This window comes from Oncorhynchus mykiss, chromosome 24 (assembly GCF_013265735.2).
Source record: "Oncorhynchus mykiss isolate Arlee chromosome 24, USDA_OmykA_1.1, whole genome shotgun sequence".
Lineage (NCBI taxonomy): Eukaryota > Metazoa > Chordata > Actinopteri > Salmoniformes > Salmonidae > Oncorhynchus > Oncorhynchus mykiss.
In genome coordinates this window covers 9252915-9273874 of record NC_048588.1, presented here as the reverse complement: position 1 = coordinate 9273874, position 20960 = coordinate 9252915, and the positions used below count along the sequence as shown (strand labels likewise).

The window sequence follows — 20960 nt, the reverse complement described above, 5'->3', positions numbered from 1 at the left end:
TGAATCAGAGTATAATAGTATTATTATTAATGAGATCTAGAGACATCTAGTGGAGTGTAATAGCACCTGCAGCTTAGGGCTTGGGTCTCGATTCAATCCGTATTGCTGAAGTGCAGCACTATAGTGTGATTGAAATTTCTAGATCATTTCCGATCGTGTTGACCAATGCAGTGTTTACTGTGAAAGCAGTCCACTAACTCGGGCTTTAAATTTCTATTACGTTGTATAGCAGCTCTTCAGTACTATATATTAAATCGAATCCCTGGTATGAAACATTACCCAGCAATTAGCTTATTAGTAACAAATGTTATACTTTTGGGTCTTGATTATATCCTTATTGCAGAGTTTCAGCGTTATAGCTTCTATTCCCTCAGGCTGATTATATCACTGTTCAGACAGCCTAGCTATACTGGAATACAGGTTGAAATGATTAAAAACAAATCTTAAAACATACCATTAACTGGTAAATATACGATTCCAATTCAATTCCAAAGATGAAATGTTTTTACAATACGAATTTAATTCAATGCTAATTCTCGACTTCATGAGTGAATTCAAGAATTGAATTTCAAATTTGGCTACAACCCTATCACTACACTTTAAAAGCTACTTTGCAACTTTGGGTAAGTGTAACGCCCCCACCCCCTGCTCCTGAGTCGTCTTTCCCTTGAGTCTTTACCTCAAATGGGGCCTCGAGGTTTAAAAGTTAGATGAAAACGCTACAAGGTTCATAGAAAATGAATTGACTCCAACCATTCATCAGTGTCCACATATAACGTCCCCTTTCCTTCTATAAAGGCTATAATTTCCGTGAGACAATGCAAATGACTGGGATCTCACTGTTCAGATCACTTTGTCAGTGTCATTTCCTATGTCCAGAGTTAACTGGCTAGAAAGCGTCATAGAAACCTCTCTCCTGTTCCAAAACAGATTCATAGTTTTTCAAGCACTCCAGAAATGTATAGTTTAGGACACAAATCTCCCAATGAGAATTAACAATACGTATATTATTTTATTTGCATGTTACATGGTGATAAACACAATTGTACCAGGAAGATACTGTGTTTCAAGCGTTCTCCAAAAAGATTACTCGTCGACATCTCAATCCACATTCAAATACAGAACACTGAATTCAAACAAATGTATTTTGTTTTGAAAATTTCTCTTGTATACCTTTTACATACCATTTTTAGAAACCAATCGCAAACAAACGTTACCATAAATCAAAGGAAATAGAAAAACAGGACATTGCTGTGTAATGATTGTATAATTGTCTAGGAATTCCATTCTTATGACAAAGGGAAGTACAAATGTGACATTCCTCTGTGTCCTACAGTGGGTAATTATCAACAAAGTGAATTTAGGGATAGACTCAGCTTAAATATATTCTAAAAACAGTTTATATACAGGTGAGGTAAATCATAAGATGGTGGGTTACACATGTAACCATAGCTTAGTGGGATGGATAGACGTGTGGCCAACGTACATGACTGGTGATCCATGGCACATGTATCTCTTTCAATGGCTTAAAACAAGCCAAAGTAACTCAACAGGGCGTGCACACACACACACACACACACACACACACACACACACAAGCCAATTTTATACAGCGATGGGATGCAATGTTCATTATTAGTAAGAATCTAGATAGACACATCAGTCCCAAGGTCTTAGTCATAAGGGATCAGGGACTGTATATACAGGCAGGGTACAGTGCAGTCAGGTGAGACCCCTCCTCTTGGGAAAGACTTCAGCTGAACGTCTGATGGCTCACTGGCTGGGGAGACTGTCAATCAGTGCAAGACCGGCCCACTGCTTTCCCCAGTGCTTTAGCTTTGCCAGGCAGACAGGTACAGCACCGTATTCTAGTCCACAAGCCTTTCCATTCAGACATGTAACAACTCTTCCCATCAAATTATAATACATACCCCTTTATTGAAGTGAACAGACAGATTATTCATTTCTTAATCAGATTATTTTGTTAATAAACTATCGTCCAGAGGCAGGATGTACAGTAGGCCTAGCGTCCATTGTTTTATGGGTAATTGAAACTACAGAGATGACACACAGTTAGATTCTCAGGATAGCACTAAGGCTAACATACAGCAAGTCTGTTTTCGAGCAAAGAACTCTGACTGCTTAGATGGACAACTACCTTACAGTCATGGTTCCAAAGCAGTATGAATTCAGTGGAGTTTTTTTTTAACGATGATGAGATTTCAGAGAGCATTGCTTACATTACAGGTTGGTTTTGTGAACACACTGACTTGACAAATAGCCGTAGACACTGTCATCAAGAGACCTAGCTGTTTTGTTGGCATTCCGCTCACGGACACTCTCCAATGAGCTTTCATTATAGAAACCAAATACATCTACGTACCCTACTCAAAGACAACAAAAAAATGACAATTTAGTTGGAAAGGTACAATAAATGTACTAACTTGACCTGATTAAACCCTTTTAAAAACATTGATCTCTAGTGGTCTTTACTTGCATGGTGCAAAGGGCTGCTTCCATTGGAACACTACAAGTTAATTATCAACAAATTACAGACCTATTTAGAAACATGGACATATTCAATTTGTCTTTATATATAAGGACATTGGATTCAAGTATATACACCATTAACGGAAACGATTTAAAATAAATCCATAAGTTATGAATTTCCATATGTCATTATGAAAAGACACACACACACACACAGAAAATAAAAGCCTGTCATTCATGTCCAAATTCCAGCAGTATAACTGTTGTAGCTCAAAATGAAATGGAGAACGATGACAAGATAACAGCTAATATGGCAGGCCGTTTCTGATGCTAAATACAGTTTGCCATAGAGAAACTGAACAGCATATAGTTGGCTTGTAATCATACAAACGACATACGCTGCAACAATAATGATTATTTTGTCTTGTTACCGTGGTGGAACAAGTTCTTTTTTTTTATCATATAGAGAAATACTTTTTTTTGGTTTTATTTTTTTATTATATACAGTAACGCATCAATATTACCTATGTTTTGTTTGAAGAAGGTCCTGAAAGTAGGTCTTCTTTTTCGACATAAAGAATGAATACACATTTTAAGCGTTTCTATGAGGGTTTTGCACAGAGTAGTTCACCAAAGCATACCTCATGCTAGTCCACAGTTATTGAGCATCCTCATCCTTTGATGCATCCAAAAATGAGGCAGTTAATTTAGAGGCAGCAAGCCATGTATCTAATGTAGCTGAGGCTATTTGTACCCGGTTATGATCACTTCACTATTGTAATTAAGTATACCAAGTATAACATTGCATGTTCTACTGTTTTTATGCAATGTTGACTGGAGTGTGTTGGCTTTGACATAATGTGTATTATATAGTGTTTAAAATCTATTGTTTTGTTTTATATTTATTTAATTTCGATTTTTGGACAGATATTGGCATATTATTTAAGCAATACGGTACGAGGGGGTGTGGTATATGGCCAATATACCACGGCTAAGGGCTGTTCTTATGCACGACGCAAAGCGGAGTGCCTGGATACAGCCCTTAGCCGTGGTATATTGGCCATATACCACAAACCCCCGAGGTGCCTAATTGCTTTATAAACTGGTTACCAATGTAATTAGAGAAGTAAAAATACATGTTTTGTGGTATATGGTCTGATATACCACGGCTGCCGGCCAATCAGGATTCAGGGCTCGAATCACCCAGTTCATAATGTCTGATAATGCACTGGTTACAATGACCTTTTCGTTTAACAATACAGTAAAATGCCATTAGGAAAGGAGCAGTAACTTGAATGTCTCAGTGCCTCTCGCAGATATCCATGATTGTTGTACTTGACCTGAAATCCCTGCCACTTGGAGGTTTAGACTGACGTATTAATTTGGACGAAATACAATGAACCCCACCCCAACCGAAACAAGAGTAATGACAGCGGAAAAGCAAGACTTCAGCATGTTAAAATGGCAATAAATGTTTCTTAGAAAAAGCAGTGTTTGTTCCATTGTCTCCATTTCATATTTTTTTTGTTACTAAAACTTATTGATAAGCCCATTCTATCTTCTTATTATCTAGTTTGGTGCATCGGAGCACGTCAGGATTTGTGTTACATTACGCAAACAGTCTCAATGTAATAACTGGGTAGGTAATAACAATGGGAGGTTGGTGGTGTGATTAACACTTGAAGAGAAGGCAGGTGATGGAGGCCAGGAGGAGCCACAGTGACTGGGATAGGCAGGCGGAGCCGTTGATGTCTCGGCCCGTACCAGGTCCTGGGGAGGGAGGGAGGGAGGGAGGGAGAAAAAGAGAGGTTAAAGACTAATACATTCGTTTTGTTGATGTTTAATTTAATATATGTCACTTCTATGTGATGTAATAATGTGTAAATGTATAAACTGTTATGACTAACAGGTCCCTGTCTGAGTATCGGTACTGTTGCTATGACACTACAGGAATTCATTTGTGTGCCGTGAGTGACATCTGGTGGTCAGACCATGTAACACATCATTTTCTAGGCCCACACCTGAACGGAATAGGGCCTAGAATTTGTAACATTGTCTAAAGTGTCTAATTTCAGAGACATTTGACTAAGAGATTTTGGGGGACTGCATACTATTCCAAAGTCACTTACTATAGAGGAAGAGACTAGCATTTTGGATCCCGAGTTTGTTGGTTGCAACACATGTGTAGTTTCCATAGTCCTCCTCTGTTACGTTGGAGATCATCAGGACAGTCGTGGTCCCTACGATCTGGATGCTGATTCCCTGGGCGTTGGATAGCCTGGACAAGACGCCACATCACGTTAGGCATTATAGCACACTATGCATAAAACTCACGACATCTGATTTGTCTGCCACTTTTGTCTTCAGAATACATACAGTAGTAGTCAGCTTGTTTCAAATAATAAATAAAGGTTCACACAGTTCCTCTCATATATTTACATACAAATAATGATTTATGATAACATTGGTTTGCCTTATCATAGAGTCTATTGACATTGAGTTGACACAGCAGTACACTATTTCCTTGACATAGACTGGCCAGGTGAATCCAAGCGAATGCTATGATCCCTTGTTGATGTCACCTGTTAAAATCCACTTCAAATCAGTGTAGATGAAGGGGAGGAGACGGGTTAAAGAAGGATTTTTAAGCCTTGAGACAATTGAGACATGGATTGTGCATGTGTGCCTTTCAAATGGTGAATGGGCAAGACAAAAGATTGAAGTGCCTTTGAACGAGGTATGGTAGTAGGTGCCAGGCGTACCAGTTTGTGTCAAGAACTGCAACGCTGCTGTTTTTTTTTTTTAACGCTCAACAGTTTCCTGTGTGTATCAAGAATGATCAACCACCCAAAGGACATCCAGCCAACTTGACACAACTGGGAAGCATTGTCAACTTGGGCCAGCATCCCCTTGGAACGCATTCGACACCTTGTAGAGTCCATGCCCCGATGAATTGAGGCTGTTCTCAGGGTAAAAGGAAGGTGTTTGGTATACTCAGTGTATAAGACATTGTAAAGGCACACTTGAGATAATGTATGTAACTTGAGGTAATGTGCTAGGATAGCTGAGACTGATTTAAGGGGGCAGTGGGTTTGTGCTGACACACGGTAGTATAAAGCATTTGCATAAAAAGGAAAGTGAGTGCACATCATGAGACAGCATAATCTGATGGTGGGGAAACAGAAAGTTGAGAAAGTGCTGAGATCCTCCTAGAGGGACACCTTGGGTGGGGACCGTTCACACCACCGTTCACACACCAACTATGACAGACAAAATGAGAAAAAAAAATCCAGAAAATCACATTGTAGGATTTTGAATGAATGTATTTGCAAATTATGGTGGAAAATTAGTATTTGGTCAATAACAAAAGTTTATCTCAATACTTTGTTATATACCCTTTGTTGGCAATGACAGAGGTCAAACGTTTTCTTTAAGTCTTCACAAGGTTTTCACACACTGTTGCTGGTATTTTGGCCCATTCCTCCATGCAGATCTCCTCTAGAACAGTGATGTTTTGGGGCTGTTGCTGGGCAACACGGACTTTCAACTCCCTCCAAAGATTTTCTATGGCGTTGAGATCTGGAGACTGGCTAGGCCACTCCAGGACCCTGAAATGCTTCTTACGAAGCCACTCCTTCGTTGCCCGGGCGGTGTGTTTGGGATCATTGTCATGCAGAAAGACCCAGCCACGTTTCATCTTCAATACCCTTGCTGATGGAAGGAGGTTTTCACTCAAAATCTCACGATACATGGCCCCATTCATTCTTTCCTTTACACGGATCAGTTGTCCTGGTCCCTTTGCAGAAAAACAGCCCCAAAGCATGATGTTTCCACCCCCATGCTTCATAGTAGGTATGGTGTTCTTTGGATGCAACTCAGCATTCTTTGTCCTCCAAACACGACGAATTGAGTTTTTACCAAAAAGTTATATTTTGGTTTCATCTGACCATATGACATTCTCCCAATCTTCTTCTGGATCATCCAAATGCTCTCTAGCAAACTTCAGACGGGCCTGGACATGTACTGGCTTAATTAAGCAGGGGGACACGTCTGGCACTGCAGGATTTGAGTCCCTGGCGGCGTAGTGTGTTACTGATGGTAGGCTTTGTTACTTTGGTCCCAGCTCTCTGCAGGTCATTCACTAGGTCCCCCCGTGTGGTTCTGGGATTTTTGCTCACCGTTCTTGTGATCATTTTGACCCCACAGGGTGAGATCGTGCGTGGAGCCCCAGATCGAGGGAGATTTTCAGTGGTCTTGTATGTCTTCCATTTCCTAATAATTGCTCCCACAGTTGATTTCTTCAAACCAAGCTGCTTATCTATTGCAGATTCAGTCTTCCCAGCCTGGTGCAGGTCCACAATTGTGTTTCTGGTGTCTTTTGACAGCTCTTTGGTCTTGGCCATAGTGGAGTTTGGAGTGTGACTGTTTGAGGTTGTGGACAGGTGTCTTTTATACTGATAACAAGTTCAAACAGGTGCCATTAATACAGGTAACGAGTGGAGGACAGAGGAGCCTCTTAAATAAGACGTTACAGGTCTGTGAGAGCCAGAAATCTTGCTTGTTTGTAGGTGACCAAATACTTATTTTCCACCATAATTTGCAAATAAATTCATTAAAAATCCTACAATGTGATTTTTTTTTCTAATTTTGTCTGTCATAGTTGAAGTGTACCTATGATGAAAATTACAGGCCTCTCTCATCTTTTTAAGTGGGAGAACTTGCACAATTGGTGGCTGACTAAATACTTTTTTGCCCCACTGTATCATACTAAATGGAGGGAGACAGATTTACGTTTACAATGTTATGTCTTCCCCCGAGTCCTGGTTGAGCAAGCATGGAATACAACATTTCCAGCTATGGTCAGGTCATAAGCAACTGTGTGAAGTCTGAAGCATCCAGGGAAGGCATCCAAATAAGACCTAGTTCATTGCACCATCATCTTCCACGGGTAGATGGCAGCACATGTCTTTTAAATGACATATTCACTTTTAGAAGCCACAACCATTTTTTTAACAGAAGGACAGATTTGATTCATGTACTGAAATGGGGCAAAAGGTACAGAAACTGGTTTGAACGGGAATGTGCCAAACAATCAGGCAGACTCATCTCATTCGCCGCCTCTCGAGTTGGCATGTGGGTGCATCTAAAGTAGGCTATTACAGGAAACGGTGAGTGACAGAAGTAGGATGTCTACAGGCTGTTGATAAAGGAAATCAACAAGACGTTGCACGTGGCAGGGAAAATGGCAAATGTTGCCAAGTGGTTGAGACAGCAACTCAAGTTGATGGGGAGAAACAAAAACGCTTCCCCATATTCAACATTGTGGGAATATCAGGTTCTGTGAAGAGCACTCCACCATTGTTTCAGTTCACAATGAGTGAATACAGTGTTCAGTCTGGGTTAACCAGGCTATACTGTACCACCCTCCTCTTCCCTGAAGACGTTCACGCGGCATCGTACAGGGGAGGTGCCAGAACGCGGGATGTAATCAGAAACTGGAGACTAATAGAGGACCGGGAGGTTCCAGATCAAAGGACCAAGCCGCAGCAAAAGTAATGAGCCTCAGAATCCCCAGCAGAGGATTAGGACGAGCGGGTCAGTCTTGGGAAATGCTAATTGCTGCAGTATCAATACGCACTAGAGGATTCCTGTACATCAGATGCTACTGGGAGATGGTGTGGAGATCTCGGTGGTAAAGTAGTTCAAACGTAACAGCAGTGGTGGGCAGTCATGACGAGGTCAGTGCTGGTAAGGTTGAAAGGGAATTACAGAAAACAAGTCGAGGAACAGGCCTCTTGCAGAGTGGAAGTAAATATGCTTGATAAGGTACACCAAGTTAATCGTTAAAGACAAGACATAAAATCTACTGACCGAGCATTATTTGAAATGATGGTATTGTATTACATCAAGGAAGTCATTGAAGGAGATAAATGAATAACTTGCAGAGGTAAAGGAAGGGCACTTAAAGGTATTAGAGTTTGAATTCAAAGTTTGGCAGTTGTTTTCTGACCTGAAAGGTAGTCTAATGTGAAGATGAGTCCACATGCCATGCCATTGGCTGTTTAGATCCAGCTATATTACTCAACCCCAAATGAAAAGATAAGCAGAGCAAATCTGGATATTATATGGTGCTTATCTTTTCCATTCATTTTCGATTGTGGCATATAGCTGGATCCACAAAAACAGGTGGCCTGAGATGTGGATTTATCTCAAGAAATAACCAAGCCAGGAATTCAGGGGAACAAAACAACTACAGTAACATTGTAACCCGCAAGGTTCCATGGTTTCTTGAGATGTGTATAGGCTGTGGGCGCCGCCCGGTCACTCCCTGGCTACACCCATAGTCACTTCCTGGTTTGAATGGGTGTGTCAGAAGGAAGCCATCTTGACTGTAATGTTGTGGTCAGAAATGTTCGTAACCAAGAAACTCTTTGTAGTTTAAAAGACGAGTTTTCTCAACTCCATATAAGTGAGAACATTCACAAAGACTTGTTTAGGGGATTTTGTATTGATTTTCAATACATTTTTCCTCCACAGAGGAAATGTGGACTATTGCTTCTGTAACGTTTGGAAGGCTTGGTTATTTGGATTTTGGTTTGTGGTTTGACCCTGTGTGCTAGCTGATTCATTAGTGAATATACACAATTCTTTACTAGCCATAACATTTTGACAAGAAGGTATACTCTCCCTTCTAATCAAAACTTTTCCCATTCATGTACAGTAATGCTAGTGCCTTACAGTCCATTCACAAACCTATCTGTCGTGCGGGGGAAATATGTTAAGAGCCCTGACCCTTGTGATGTGGTTTTGGAAATCTTTAACACTCCACTTAATTATCATCCCAAAACAATTTCACAAATGATACACTTACACATAGGTATTTTGCGATGCATATTTACAGTACCTGAACAACGACACTTCCGGAGCTAATGGACACCCAGGAGGGAACACAAAAAAAAATGTTGTCTCGAAGCTGTGTTACACAAAAAGAACCTCTGTGAAAATACATGATAAAACAGCTAACAGTAAGTCACTGATGTAACGCAGTTTCTCTGGGCCCCCCTGTAAGGTTTGCGTTATAATAATCAAATGAGTCAGCCAGACAGCCACTCACAAAGTAGACTACCGATCGCTGTCCATGGTGCTGAAATTGCAACATGTCTACGCGGCTGCATGCCTGTCGAATCGATGAAAGGCTTTCTATGGAGCCAGGGCATACCTTTGCTTTAGCTAATGGATAAATGTTTAATGGTAGGCCTATTTTGGTCATCATTTTCTCAAGGTTAAGCCTAACATTTCACAAAGATATACCCGGTGTCGCAATGCTGCCATTTTAGACTGCTGGCCAGTGGAAACAATGTTACTCTTTCAGTAATTAAAGTTGGAAATTCAAACATTGCAGATTTGTCAAATACATTTTAGATACAACAGAATACTAATCAGCTACCAATTTATTATTTTTTGAATATACAGCTGTCCTTTATAGGGTACCTGAACCTGCATAAACTGAGCCGTCATCCTGCTCTCTTCCGTATGTAGTCTATTAATGCCAAATAGTACATTGTCTACCCTCAAAACACTCACTAACTAGGGATTGTTCCATTACGCAGTGTACTATCTATAGCTGTAATGAGGAAAAAAGTAGTCGGTTAGAGGATAAATTCAGCCACTATCTGGCTAATAGGCTACATAAATGGGCTGAAATATTCAAAGTAAATGAAATCCAACTTGAGAGACTCACCTGGTCTCCTGAAGTTCCCCTTTTTTTGTGTGCACATGCTTTCACCACGGCCTGTAGGTCCAGGTTACGGCCCGACAGTTTTCTATGCTGAGTACTGCCACCCCAAATAGTCTTTCCTGAGACATAGTGCAATATACACTGAGTGTACAAAACATTACGAACCCCTTCCTAATATTGAGTTGCACCCCCCCCCACACACACACACATACACACCTTTTGCCCTCAGAAGTGCCTCAATTCGTTGGGGCATGGACTCTACAAGGTGTCAAAAGCGTTCCACAGGGATGCTGGCCCATGTTGACTCCAAAGCTTCCCACAGTTGTGTCAAGTTGGCTGGATGTCCTTTGAGTGGTGGACTATTCTTGATACACGGGAGTGTGTGAAAAGACCCAGCAGCGTTGCAGTTCTGGACATGAACAGGTGCGCCTGCCACCTACTGCCATACCCCATTCAAAGGCACTTACAGTAAATATTTAGTCTTGCCCATTCAGCCTCTGAATGGCACACATACACAATCCATGTCCCAATTGTCTCGAGGCTTAATAATCCTTCTTTAACCCGCCTTTCTCCTTCACTTCATCTACACTGATTTAAGTGGATTTGACAAGTGACATCAATAAGTGATCATAGCTTTCACCTCGATTCACCTGGTCAGTCTATGTCAAGGAAAGAGCAGGTGTTCATGCACCCAGTGTATGTCCAGTGTATGTCCATTGCACACAATTTAAACTTAGTCTTGAATGACGCATGCCAAGATATACCAGAGATAAGGGACTGTTGATATTGCAACCACACAACTCAAACGGTTCACCAGTATGAACAAAACATTTTTTTTGTTGTTGTTCAAGGCCCTTGAGCCCTGCCTCTTCTAATTTATTGGCTGTCCAGTGTCCAGACGACCTGTCCCAGAGCTTCCTATACAGTTAATCTGTATATGAGGCCGGGAATTAAGGAGAATGAGAGGCTCAATTAAAGATGTTGCAGAACTGCTGCATTTGTGCTCAAGAACACTAAGGTGACCTGCCTAAATGACTACCGACCCATAGCACTCACGTCTGTAGCCATGAAATGCTTCGAAAGGCTGGTCATGTTTCACATCAACACCATTATCCCAGAAACCTTAGACCCACTCCAATTTGCATACCGCACCAACAGATCCACAGATGATGCAATCTCTATTGTACTCCACACCGCCCTTTCCCACCTGGACAAAAGGAACACCTACTGTATGTGAGAATTCTATTCATTGACTACCGCTCAGCGTTCAACACCATAGTGCCCTCAAAGCTCATCACTAAGCTAAGGACCCTTGGGACTAAACACCTCCCTCTGAGACTGGATCCTGGACTTCCTAACGGGCCGCCCCACTGGAGGTGGTAAGGGTAGGTAACAACACATAATCAACGCTGATCCTCAACACAGGGGCCCCTCAGGGGTGCATGCTCAGTCGCCTCCTGTTCACTCATGACTGCACGGCCAGGCACAACTCCAACACCATCATTAAGTTTGCTGATGGCAACAGTGGTAGGCCTGATCACCGACAATGATGAGACAGCCTATACGGAGGAGGTCAGAGACCTAACCGTGTGGTGCAAGGACAACAACCTCTCCCTCAACGTGATCAAGACAAATGAGATGATTGTGGACTACAGGAAAAGGAGGACCGAGCACGTCCCCATTCTTATCAACGGGGCTGAGGTGGAGCGGGTTGAGAGCTTCAAGTTCCTTGGAGTCCACATCACCAACAAACTAACATGGTACAAGCACACAAAGACAGTCGTGAAGAGGGCACGACAAAACCTATTCCCCCTCGGGAGACTGAAAAGATTTGTCATGGGTCCTCAGATCCTCAAAAGGTTTTACAGCTGCACCATCGAGAGCATCCTGACGGGTTACATCACTGCCTGGTATGGCAACTGCTTGGCCTCCAACCACAAGGGACTACAGAGGGTAGTGCATACGGCCCAGTACATCTTCCTGCCATCCGGGACCTCTGTACCAGGCAGTGTCAGAAGAAGGCCCGGAAAAGACTCCAGCCACCCAAGTCATAGACTGTTCTCTCTGTTACCGCACGACAAGTGGTACCGGAGCGCCAGTCTAGGTCCAATAGGCTTCTAAACAGGTTCTACCCCCAAGCGATAAGACACCCGAACAGCTAATCAAATGGCTACCCAGACTACTTGCATTGTCCCCCAACCCCCCACCCCACGCTGCTGCTACTCTCTGTTATTATCTATGCAAAGCCACTTTAATGACTCTACCTACATGTACATAATTACCTCAATTACCTCGACACCGGTGCCCCCCGCACATTGACACATTGACTCTGTACCAGTACCCCCTGTATATAGCCCTGCTATTGTTATTTACTGCTGCTCTTCCATTTTTTTTGTTATTCTTATCTCTTACTTTTTTGTTGTTGGTATTTTCTTAAAACCGCATTGTTGTTTAAGGGCTTGTGAGTAAGCGTTTCACTGTAAGGTCTACACCGGTTCTATCGGCGCATGTGACAAATTAAATGTGACCAGAAAGCACCATTCTTTTCTGTCCAGTTTCCCTGATGTTTCTACAGCAATCAAGCTGTTTTTACCATCCTTGTAACTGTCGCTTCTGCGGAGAGATCATTTTCTAAAACGAAAACTCATAAAGAACTACCTAAGAACCATTAGGCTCTCGTCTGACATGAGCTTTTTTGGACACCTGAGTAAGCTCCACTCATTGCACTGGTGCAGTCGTAGGCTTGACCGTGGCATTTGTTTGCTGATACCCCCTAATACTTTTCCTGGAAGCTACAGTTTGTACATACAGTTTGTTATTTTTCAAGACCTGGGGCACATTTTCAGTCACATTCCTGAAGCCCAAGAAACAAACACTTAGTATCCTAGTACATACGGAAATATAATAAAAAGTATTTATTACATTTTTTAAAATTGACATCGATGACAGGCGTAAGGGCCCCCAAAAGCTCGTGGCCCCCACCTTCCAGGGGCTGCGGGGGTGTCCGGTACACCATGCAGTAAGTGCATCTTTTGCATTTGTAAAAAAATATATAATAATTGGGATGATAATTAAGTTGAGTGTTAAAGGTTTCCAAATACGTATCGCAATTAAGGATCAATTGTTTCTAGATAAAGCGTTTCACACTTGACCAAATCACCTCAGCTCATCAAAAGGGATGTGGAATGATTGGAGTCGGAAAGGCAAAGTGCTGACTGAACCCGTTTTATAAAATAATGGTAGTGAACAATTTAAATATCTGAACAATCATTAATTATATACTGAGTACCTAGACTACTTCTGCAATAAAATAGCAGATAGTACTTACACCAAAGTTGCTCCTCAGTTTGTAATTTTTGTTTATCACAATCGTTCGACCTTACAAAAGATTGTTTAGTGTGAACATTACCATAAACACTTTCACTTTTCGGGCTTTGCATAGCCACTGAATATGTTACAGTGAAGCAATCTGAGAGGTTATTACATGACTAGTGTTAAGATGAAAGGAACATGGTTGCCATTGCTTAGTGATCACATACGAATTTCCACCTACGGTTCTCCTCTATAAGTGTCCTCTCTGTCCCAGGTGTGAAATTGGTTCCCTGGACAACTTTTACATTTTCACATGACATGCAGTGGAGGCTGGTGGGAGAAGCTATAGGAGGATGGGCTCATTGTAATTCCTGGAATGGAATCAATGTAACGGAGTCAAACGTGGTTTCCATATGTTTGATACCATTCCATTTATTCCATTCTAACCATTAAAAAGTGCCCGGGCGTCCTATAGCTCAACCCACCAGCCACCTCTGATAATAGGGTAGGCTCTTCCGCCATTATGACCAAAGGACATGTATTAAAGGGGCAATCTGTGATTCAAACAACCACAAAACGCTTACCTCTTGTCATCTCTGTACCACTCAAACTCTGGTTTGGGCACTGCGGCCGCGTCACACTGAAGAACCCCCATTCGGCCCACCTGGGTTTCAGAGCTCTTGGCATTCTTGATGGCGGGAGGATCTAAGGATTCAATCACAACAGTTCATCTGGTTCTATTGCTTTCATCAATTAATGAAAGACACATCATGGATCTCAATGTAGCAAAAACAACTGGCCAGGAGAAACAGGAGTCAACCCCCCCCCCCCCCCCCAAAAAGTGACTTACAGTTGACGACAACATTGACGTATTTGACATCCGGTGTGGCCACGTCATTGCTGGCTTTGCATTCGTAGCGGCCCGCCTGGTTCCTCATGATCCCTGATATATCCAGGTACTCCTCCCCATCTAGAGAATCCGCTGTGGGGAGACAGAGAGAGAGAGAGAGAGAGAGAGAGAGAGAGAGAGAGAGAGAGAGAGAGAGAGAGAGAGAGAGAGAGACAGAGACAGAGAGAGAGAGAGAGAGAGAGAGAGAGGGAGAGGGAGAGGGAGAGAGAGAGAGAGAGAGAGACAGAGAGAGAGAGAGAGAGAGAGAGAGAGGGAGAGGGAGAGAGAGAGAGACAGAGAGAGAGAGAGAGACAGAGACAGAGAGAGACAGAGAGAGAGAGAGAGAGAGAGAGAGAGAGAGAGAGAGAGACAGAGACAGAGACAGAGAGAGAGAGAGAGAGAGAGAGAGAGACATAGACAGAGAGAGAGAGAGAGAGAGAGAGACAGAGAGAGACAGAGAGAGAGAGAGAGAGAGAGAGAGAGAGAGAGAGAGAGAGAGAGAGAGAGAGAGAGAGAGAGAGATAGGGTGAATGGAGGACATAGGGAAAACAGGATAGCTTCCAGGAAAAGCAGAACAATGAAGTTCAATGGGGCTCTGAATCCGTCATTACTTCCAATAAGCCTGATGAGCAAATTAATGTCGGACCAAATGTTCGAACGCAGCATCACATGGACTTACCTGAAACAGCAGTTCCCTTAATTAGTCACGTATGTCTCCAGAGTTTCTCTCATTTAGCCTATCTAAGAGTGATCAGGACGAAGAGAATGCCAAGCATGCAGATAAGACTGCCTCTGCAGTGCTGTCTTGGGTTGATTAGATACCCGGTACAATTGCTACATACAGTACCATGGGGTAACATTGACTAAAGCTGTTCACAAACAAAACAATAGTGTACTGTATCAACATTTCTCTTGGCATTTCTAAATGGATATTGATTGATAGGAACAATAGCCTGCAGTGAATGCATGAAGACTTCTGAGACCTGTTTAACCTTATAACTAACATGTTTTTTCCAAGCCCTGTAAATGTGTGGAAGACAGAGACAGTTTCTGAGTAAAAAAAAAACACACAAAAAAACCCAGCTAAACCTCCAAATGCCACTGAACCCAACTAAATAAAACAATGAGCACGCCGCAACTGAGCTGACACTCAGGGAGCAAGGTCTTCTACCCGTGAAATTAAGTAACAACCCTGGGATGTCGATATGGAAGACTGTTCCTTTCTTATTAGAGACCCTCAAGTTATTCTTATAGATTTGTTCCTGGCTAAATCCAAAAGGTAAACGTACCGAACAACCTCAATTTCAAGTCTCAAACTGCATAGCAACAGCATTCACCGCTGCATGCCCAATGTATCAAGCTCTTTCTGTGCCACGCCCACAGAATTAGAATATATTTGATAGGATCTCTATGGTTACGCTTATGTTTGCTATGATTGTCTGGTGTGGTTCAATGCTTATGAAAAGAGCACTCAGATCAAAGGGTCCTCCTAGCATGGCCACTGCAGCCATATCAAACGCACTCATCGTGGACAAAGGATGCCATGATTGGAAAATTAGGATTGAAATCAGTTGCCATGGAAATGTATTGTGGCTGCTTGATCGTTTTATCGTTAAGGCAGTTGGACTTCACCTGAATAGATATTTCTTGAGGGGTTCGAGAGAGAGAAGATGATGACTTAGCTACGATCTACAGTACGGTAGCTTACTTACAGTAGCTATCTAGGTAACACTTTAGTTGGATAGATCATCTGTAGTCACTCTACAGACTTTCAGTAACATTTCTACTGTCTACTAACCCCTTACCCAAGCGTTAACCCTAACCTTAACCTTAACCCTTACCCAAAACTTTATTCAAACACTAACCATAAAAAGCAGGTTTCCACCTACAGATCTACAGACTTTCCAAATAAAGTGTGACCAAAATGATAAATTATAATAAAATCAACTTCTTTATACAAGTGAACTGGAAATATTAAGTCAATAACTCAGCAGGGTCCAGAAACAACTGTGTCATGAATATGACCAGATGTATTGCTTAATTAATGATTCTATTAAATCCCTCAAAAAATGTCCCCCCAGGAGGCTTGAGCAGCCTCGTGATAAACACTGCTCTCTCTTTACACACACTTCAAGTACTAACGCTCAGGAAGAAAGTAATTATGAAAAATTAGGCTTACCTTCACCAGGAAAGAACCTGTTTCTATAGCGATTCAATCTCTGTGTGGATTCAGCAGGTATAAATCACTGCTTTCCACGGGCCCCATGGGGAATGGAAAGGTGATTGATTTGGAGCGCGTTGAAAATCACATGACGACAAAGCCATACAACTCTATGCTAATCGAGTGAGTGACTGAGAAGCCCAATGAGGTGGGAGAGAATGGAGTGCACATTTCTTATTTCACATAGATTGTCAGAGCAATAAATCAGTTTGAGGTGTGTGAGAAAAGAGAGATGAATGAGAGAGAGAGAGAGAGAGAGAGAGAGAGAGAGAGTGTAAAGAAAGAGAGGAATTCCAAATCACAGACACAAATAGTTTGTGTGGGTGTGTGTGTTTTTGTATGTGGCTGTGTGTGAACTGTAGAAAATGGAAGACTGATGTGTCTGTGTGTATGTGCGTGTGTGTGTGCGTGCGTGCGTGCGTGCCTGCCTGCAGGAGTGTTAGAGAGTATGTCTATGCCTGTATCCTGGTCTGACTGGGTGTAAGACATGAATAGGTGTTCTCTACCATTCTCCCCCTAAAGTCCTGGGCTCATTCAGTTGAAAACAAAGCCAATGATCTTCACTTGACGCAAACAGAGACCCCTAGGAGAACTGTCCAAAACCATCCTGTTGAGCGGCTAGATCTGCCTAGCATTGCCAAACACCCCCCTTCACATCAGTTTATTGTGACTACAGGTGAAAGTTTAAGGTCCAAGTCATGACATTTGGCAGCACACTCCTCCAGCTTGCTTTGAGCCCGGATGTACTTTAGATAGATAGATGTTGGGCATATGCTGCTAAGCTGCAAACGCGTGATAAGCTATGACAATTAAATCAACTATTTCTTCTCCGCCCATTTATAATGAACCGTGTTTATTATGAAAACGGAACTTAAAAACTTCACTATGAAAATGGCACTTAAAATTCTACTTTGATGAAAAGCTAAATATTTCTGGTGCCATGCTTTAATTTATTGTGTTGACTGTGTGCCAGCAACACTGAAAGACAATGCATATCATTACTTTCCAACATATTCTAGTTCTGAATAAAAGGCGTACGACCCTAGGGCTATCTAGTACCAGGATTTGGGAGCAACATAACAGTGCAGTGGTCTGTGAGCCTCACACTCATACATTTGTGGTGAAAAGTTATTTGCATTGAACCGCATTACTTTGGGTTTGTCTCAACAATTGTATTTCCTTAAATTATTGGGAAAGCAACTACATTATGCTGAAAGCAAACCACAACAGTGACGGAGAGGGCTTCCAGCTACAGGAGGTTGCTGAGGGGAGACAGCTACTAATAATGTCTGGAATGGTGTGAATGGAATAGTATCAAGAACATCCATGTGTTGGATACCATCCCATTTATTCCAGCCATTACTATGTGCTTGTCCACCCCAATTAAGTTGCCACCAACCCTCTCACTCACAGACACACAGACACACACAGACACACACAGACACACACAGACACACACAGACACACACACACACTGCCAGGAGGGAGCTGAGGGCCAGCAGCATACAACTCATCTCAGAATGAATCAGATGGGACTGGGTAGGTCAACTCTAATCCTGGTCACATTAGCATGGAATCACCCAAATTCCACTCATGTTTGAGCCTCGTACTGCAGCAAGGAATGACCACCTAGCCAAAAGAGCCCTTATATTTCTGATGACATGTTTCCTTGAACAGAGTAGTTCAAGTGTACGCGTCTGTTGGCAAGCCAGTATTTTGGAAAGACCTTTCGTAAGGGAACTGGAAGGCAGATTTGAGACACTACAGAGAGCAAAGCACAAACCACCAGTGAGGAAAGACTCAGCATCACGTAGCGACACAACTGCAGTTGGGAACTAAATGCTAATTTGCATGCCCATGCATTATTCATGAGCATCATTTACCACTGTGCGAAATGTTACATTTATTTTGTGAATACTAATTTATGTTAAGCAGTTGATTTTGGGAGAACTTGGGGAGAACGGCACAAATGGCACTGCAACATTTATTTGATTTTGTCTACACTACTTTCTAAGTGCTTCCAAATGGAAAAGGCTCGGCTTTATCTTTCTCAAACACATGGAGCCAATCTTCTTGTCGGGCCATTGTCTGATTTCGATGATGAGGGGTCAATATATAATTAGCCCAGCTTGTTCTTTAAGACTCTTAGTGGGAAGATAATGAACAAATGACTGAGCTAAATCACCACCCACCTTTCTCATTATTTTGGTCATATCAGCAGCTAGAGGGCCAACCACAATGAAAACAACCACATGCCTACATATACGGACGGAGGTCTTCAGGGAAACATTTTCACCTCAGCGAAAGACCACTCTTTGATAAACCTCAAAACCATTTTACAAATACCATTCCCATTTGTGCAGGCTGGCCATATCATGCTGCTCAGCGCATCAGATAAACAAATCAATTTTATTGAATCATTGACCACACGTTATTCCAGCGTGGCTTCTAATTTCCTGATTCTTTATGGATAGGTCAAATGGCGTTGCCTTGGGACAAGGACACTCAGGTTACACTCCGGTTACATCACCCTTAGAACATCCCATGATGCACCACGTTGTGGTCACAAAGGCCTGGAGGGGAGCTGTGAGTGATGATGGGTGAGAGTCACACAACAACAAGTGTGGCTCTTCTTACTCTGTGGCTGGGTGGTGCGTATGGTGTGTGTGTGTGGTGTGGTGTGGTGTGTGTGTGGGGTTAAACCTCCAGTGACAGTGGACAGGTCTGAGATCATCTGCAGTGCCAGATGCGGAGGTCTCTCTCTGTGATCCCTGGGGGGGAGCACTTAATCCCCTTCTACGAGCAGCCCTCTACATGTGTCACACCCGCTGCAGGGGCTGAACCTGAGCCACCCTGACAAGGGCCTGTCACATCTCACAGGTCACAGCCTTCTCAGGGACAGCCTGGAGAATGTCAGCAAGAGCAGTGGGGAGCAGTGAGCCCTCCATGAACATGCAAGTCAGGGACCTTGGGATTGTGAGCCTAGTTCTGGGAAGTGCTCTACTTCAATCTCAGGGCTGACAGAGGTGGGGACTCTGGAGTGTGTAGCATGCTGAGCTGTGGTGGACAGGGATGAGTAGTGTATTATTGAGACCTAGTCCAAGTCACTCATAGTATAGAGAATGTCAGGGACAGACTGGGACCAGAAATACGCCCGGGCATCTCTAACACACCGGACATTTTTTCCCCTCGAGGCCCCCACCCGGCCCTTTTTTTTCCCCTCGAGGCCCCCACACCGGCCCTTTTCTCCCCTCGAGGCCCCCACACCGGCCCTTTTCTCCCCTCGAGGCCCCCACACCGGCCCTTTTTTCCCCTCGAGGCCCCCACACCGGCCCTTTTTTCCCCTCGAGGCCCCCACACCGGCCCTTTTTTCCCCTCGAGGCCCCCACACCGGCCCTTTATTTCACTCGAGGCCCCCACACCGGCCCTTTATTTCACTTGAGGCCCCCACACCGGCCCTTTATTTCACTCGAGGCCCCCACACCGGCCCTTTTTTCCCCTCGAGGCCCCCACACCGGCCCTTTTTTCCCCTCGAGGCCCCCACACCGGCCCTTTATTTCACTCGAGGCCCCCACACCGGCCCTTTATTTCACTCGAGGCCCCCACACCGGCCCTTATTTTCACTCGAGGCCTCCACACCGGCGCTTATTTTCACTCGAGGCCCCCACACCGGCCCTTTATTTCACTCGAGGCCCCCACACCGGCCCTTATTTTCACTCGAGGCCCCCACACCGGCCCTTTATTTCACTCGAGGCCCCCACACCGGCCCTTATTTTCACTCGAGGCCCCCACACCGGCCCTTTATTTCACTCGAGGCCTCCACACCGGCCCTTATTTTCACTCGAGGCCCCCACACCGGCCCATATTTTCACTCGAGGCCCCCACACCGGCCCTTTATTTCACTCGAGGCCCCCACACCGGCCCTTTATTTCACTCGAGGCCCCCACACCGGCCCTTTTTTCCCCTCGAGGCCCCCACACCGGCCCTTTATTTCACTCGAGGCCTCCACACCGGCCCTTATTTTCACTCGAGGCCCCCACACCGGCCCTTTTTCCCCTCGAGGCCCCCACACCGGCCCTTTTTCCCCTCGAGGCCCCCACACCGGCCATTTTTCCCCTCGAGGCCCCCACACCGGCCCTTTATTTCACTCGAGGCCCCCACACCGGCCCTTTTTTCCCCTCGAGGCCCCCACACCGGCCCTTTATTTCACTCGAGGCCTCCACACCGGCCCTTATTTTCACTCGAGGCCCCCACACCGGCCCTTTTTCCCCTCGAGGCCCCCACACCGGCCCTTTTTCCCCTCGAGGCCC

At 43.7% G+C, this 20960-nt stretch overlaps 1 protein-coding gene across 4 annotated transcripts in view; it reads right to left on the bottom strand.

Annotated features, from left to right (window-relative positions):
• Window positions 1–986: 986 nt before the first annotated feature.
• The window catches only part of LOC110503312 (limbic system-associated membrane protein), a 1017495-nt gene continuing 997521 nt past the window's right edge, over window positions 987–20960 (bottom strand). For all 4 annotated transcript variants that reach the window (XM_036961793.1, XM_036961794.1, XM_036961792.1 and 1 more), the window contains 4 exons: window positions 14391–14522; window positions 14125–14245; window positions 4620–4768; window positions 987–4260 (listed from right to left, as the gene is read on the bottom strand). In XM_036961793.1, the coding sequence (XP_036817688.1) occupies window positions 4163–4260; window positions 4620–4768; window positions 14125–14245; window positions 14391–14522 (500 nt within the window). In that variant the 3' untranslated portion in view covers window positions 987–4162. The remainder of the gene's footprint in view (window positions 4261–4619; window positions 4769–14124; window positions 14246–14390; window positions 14523–20960) is intronic.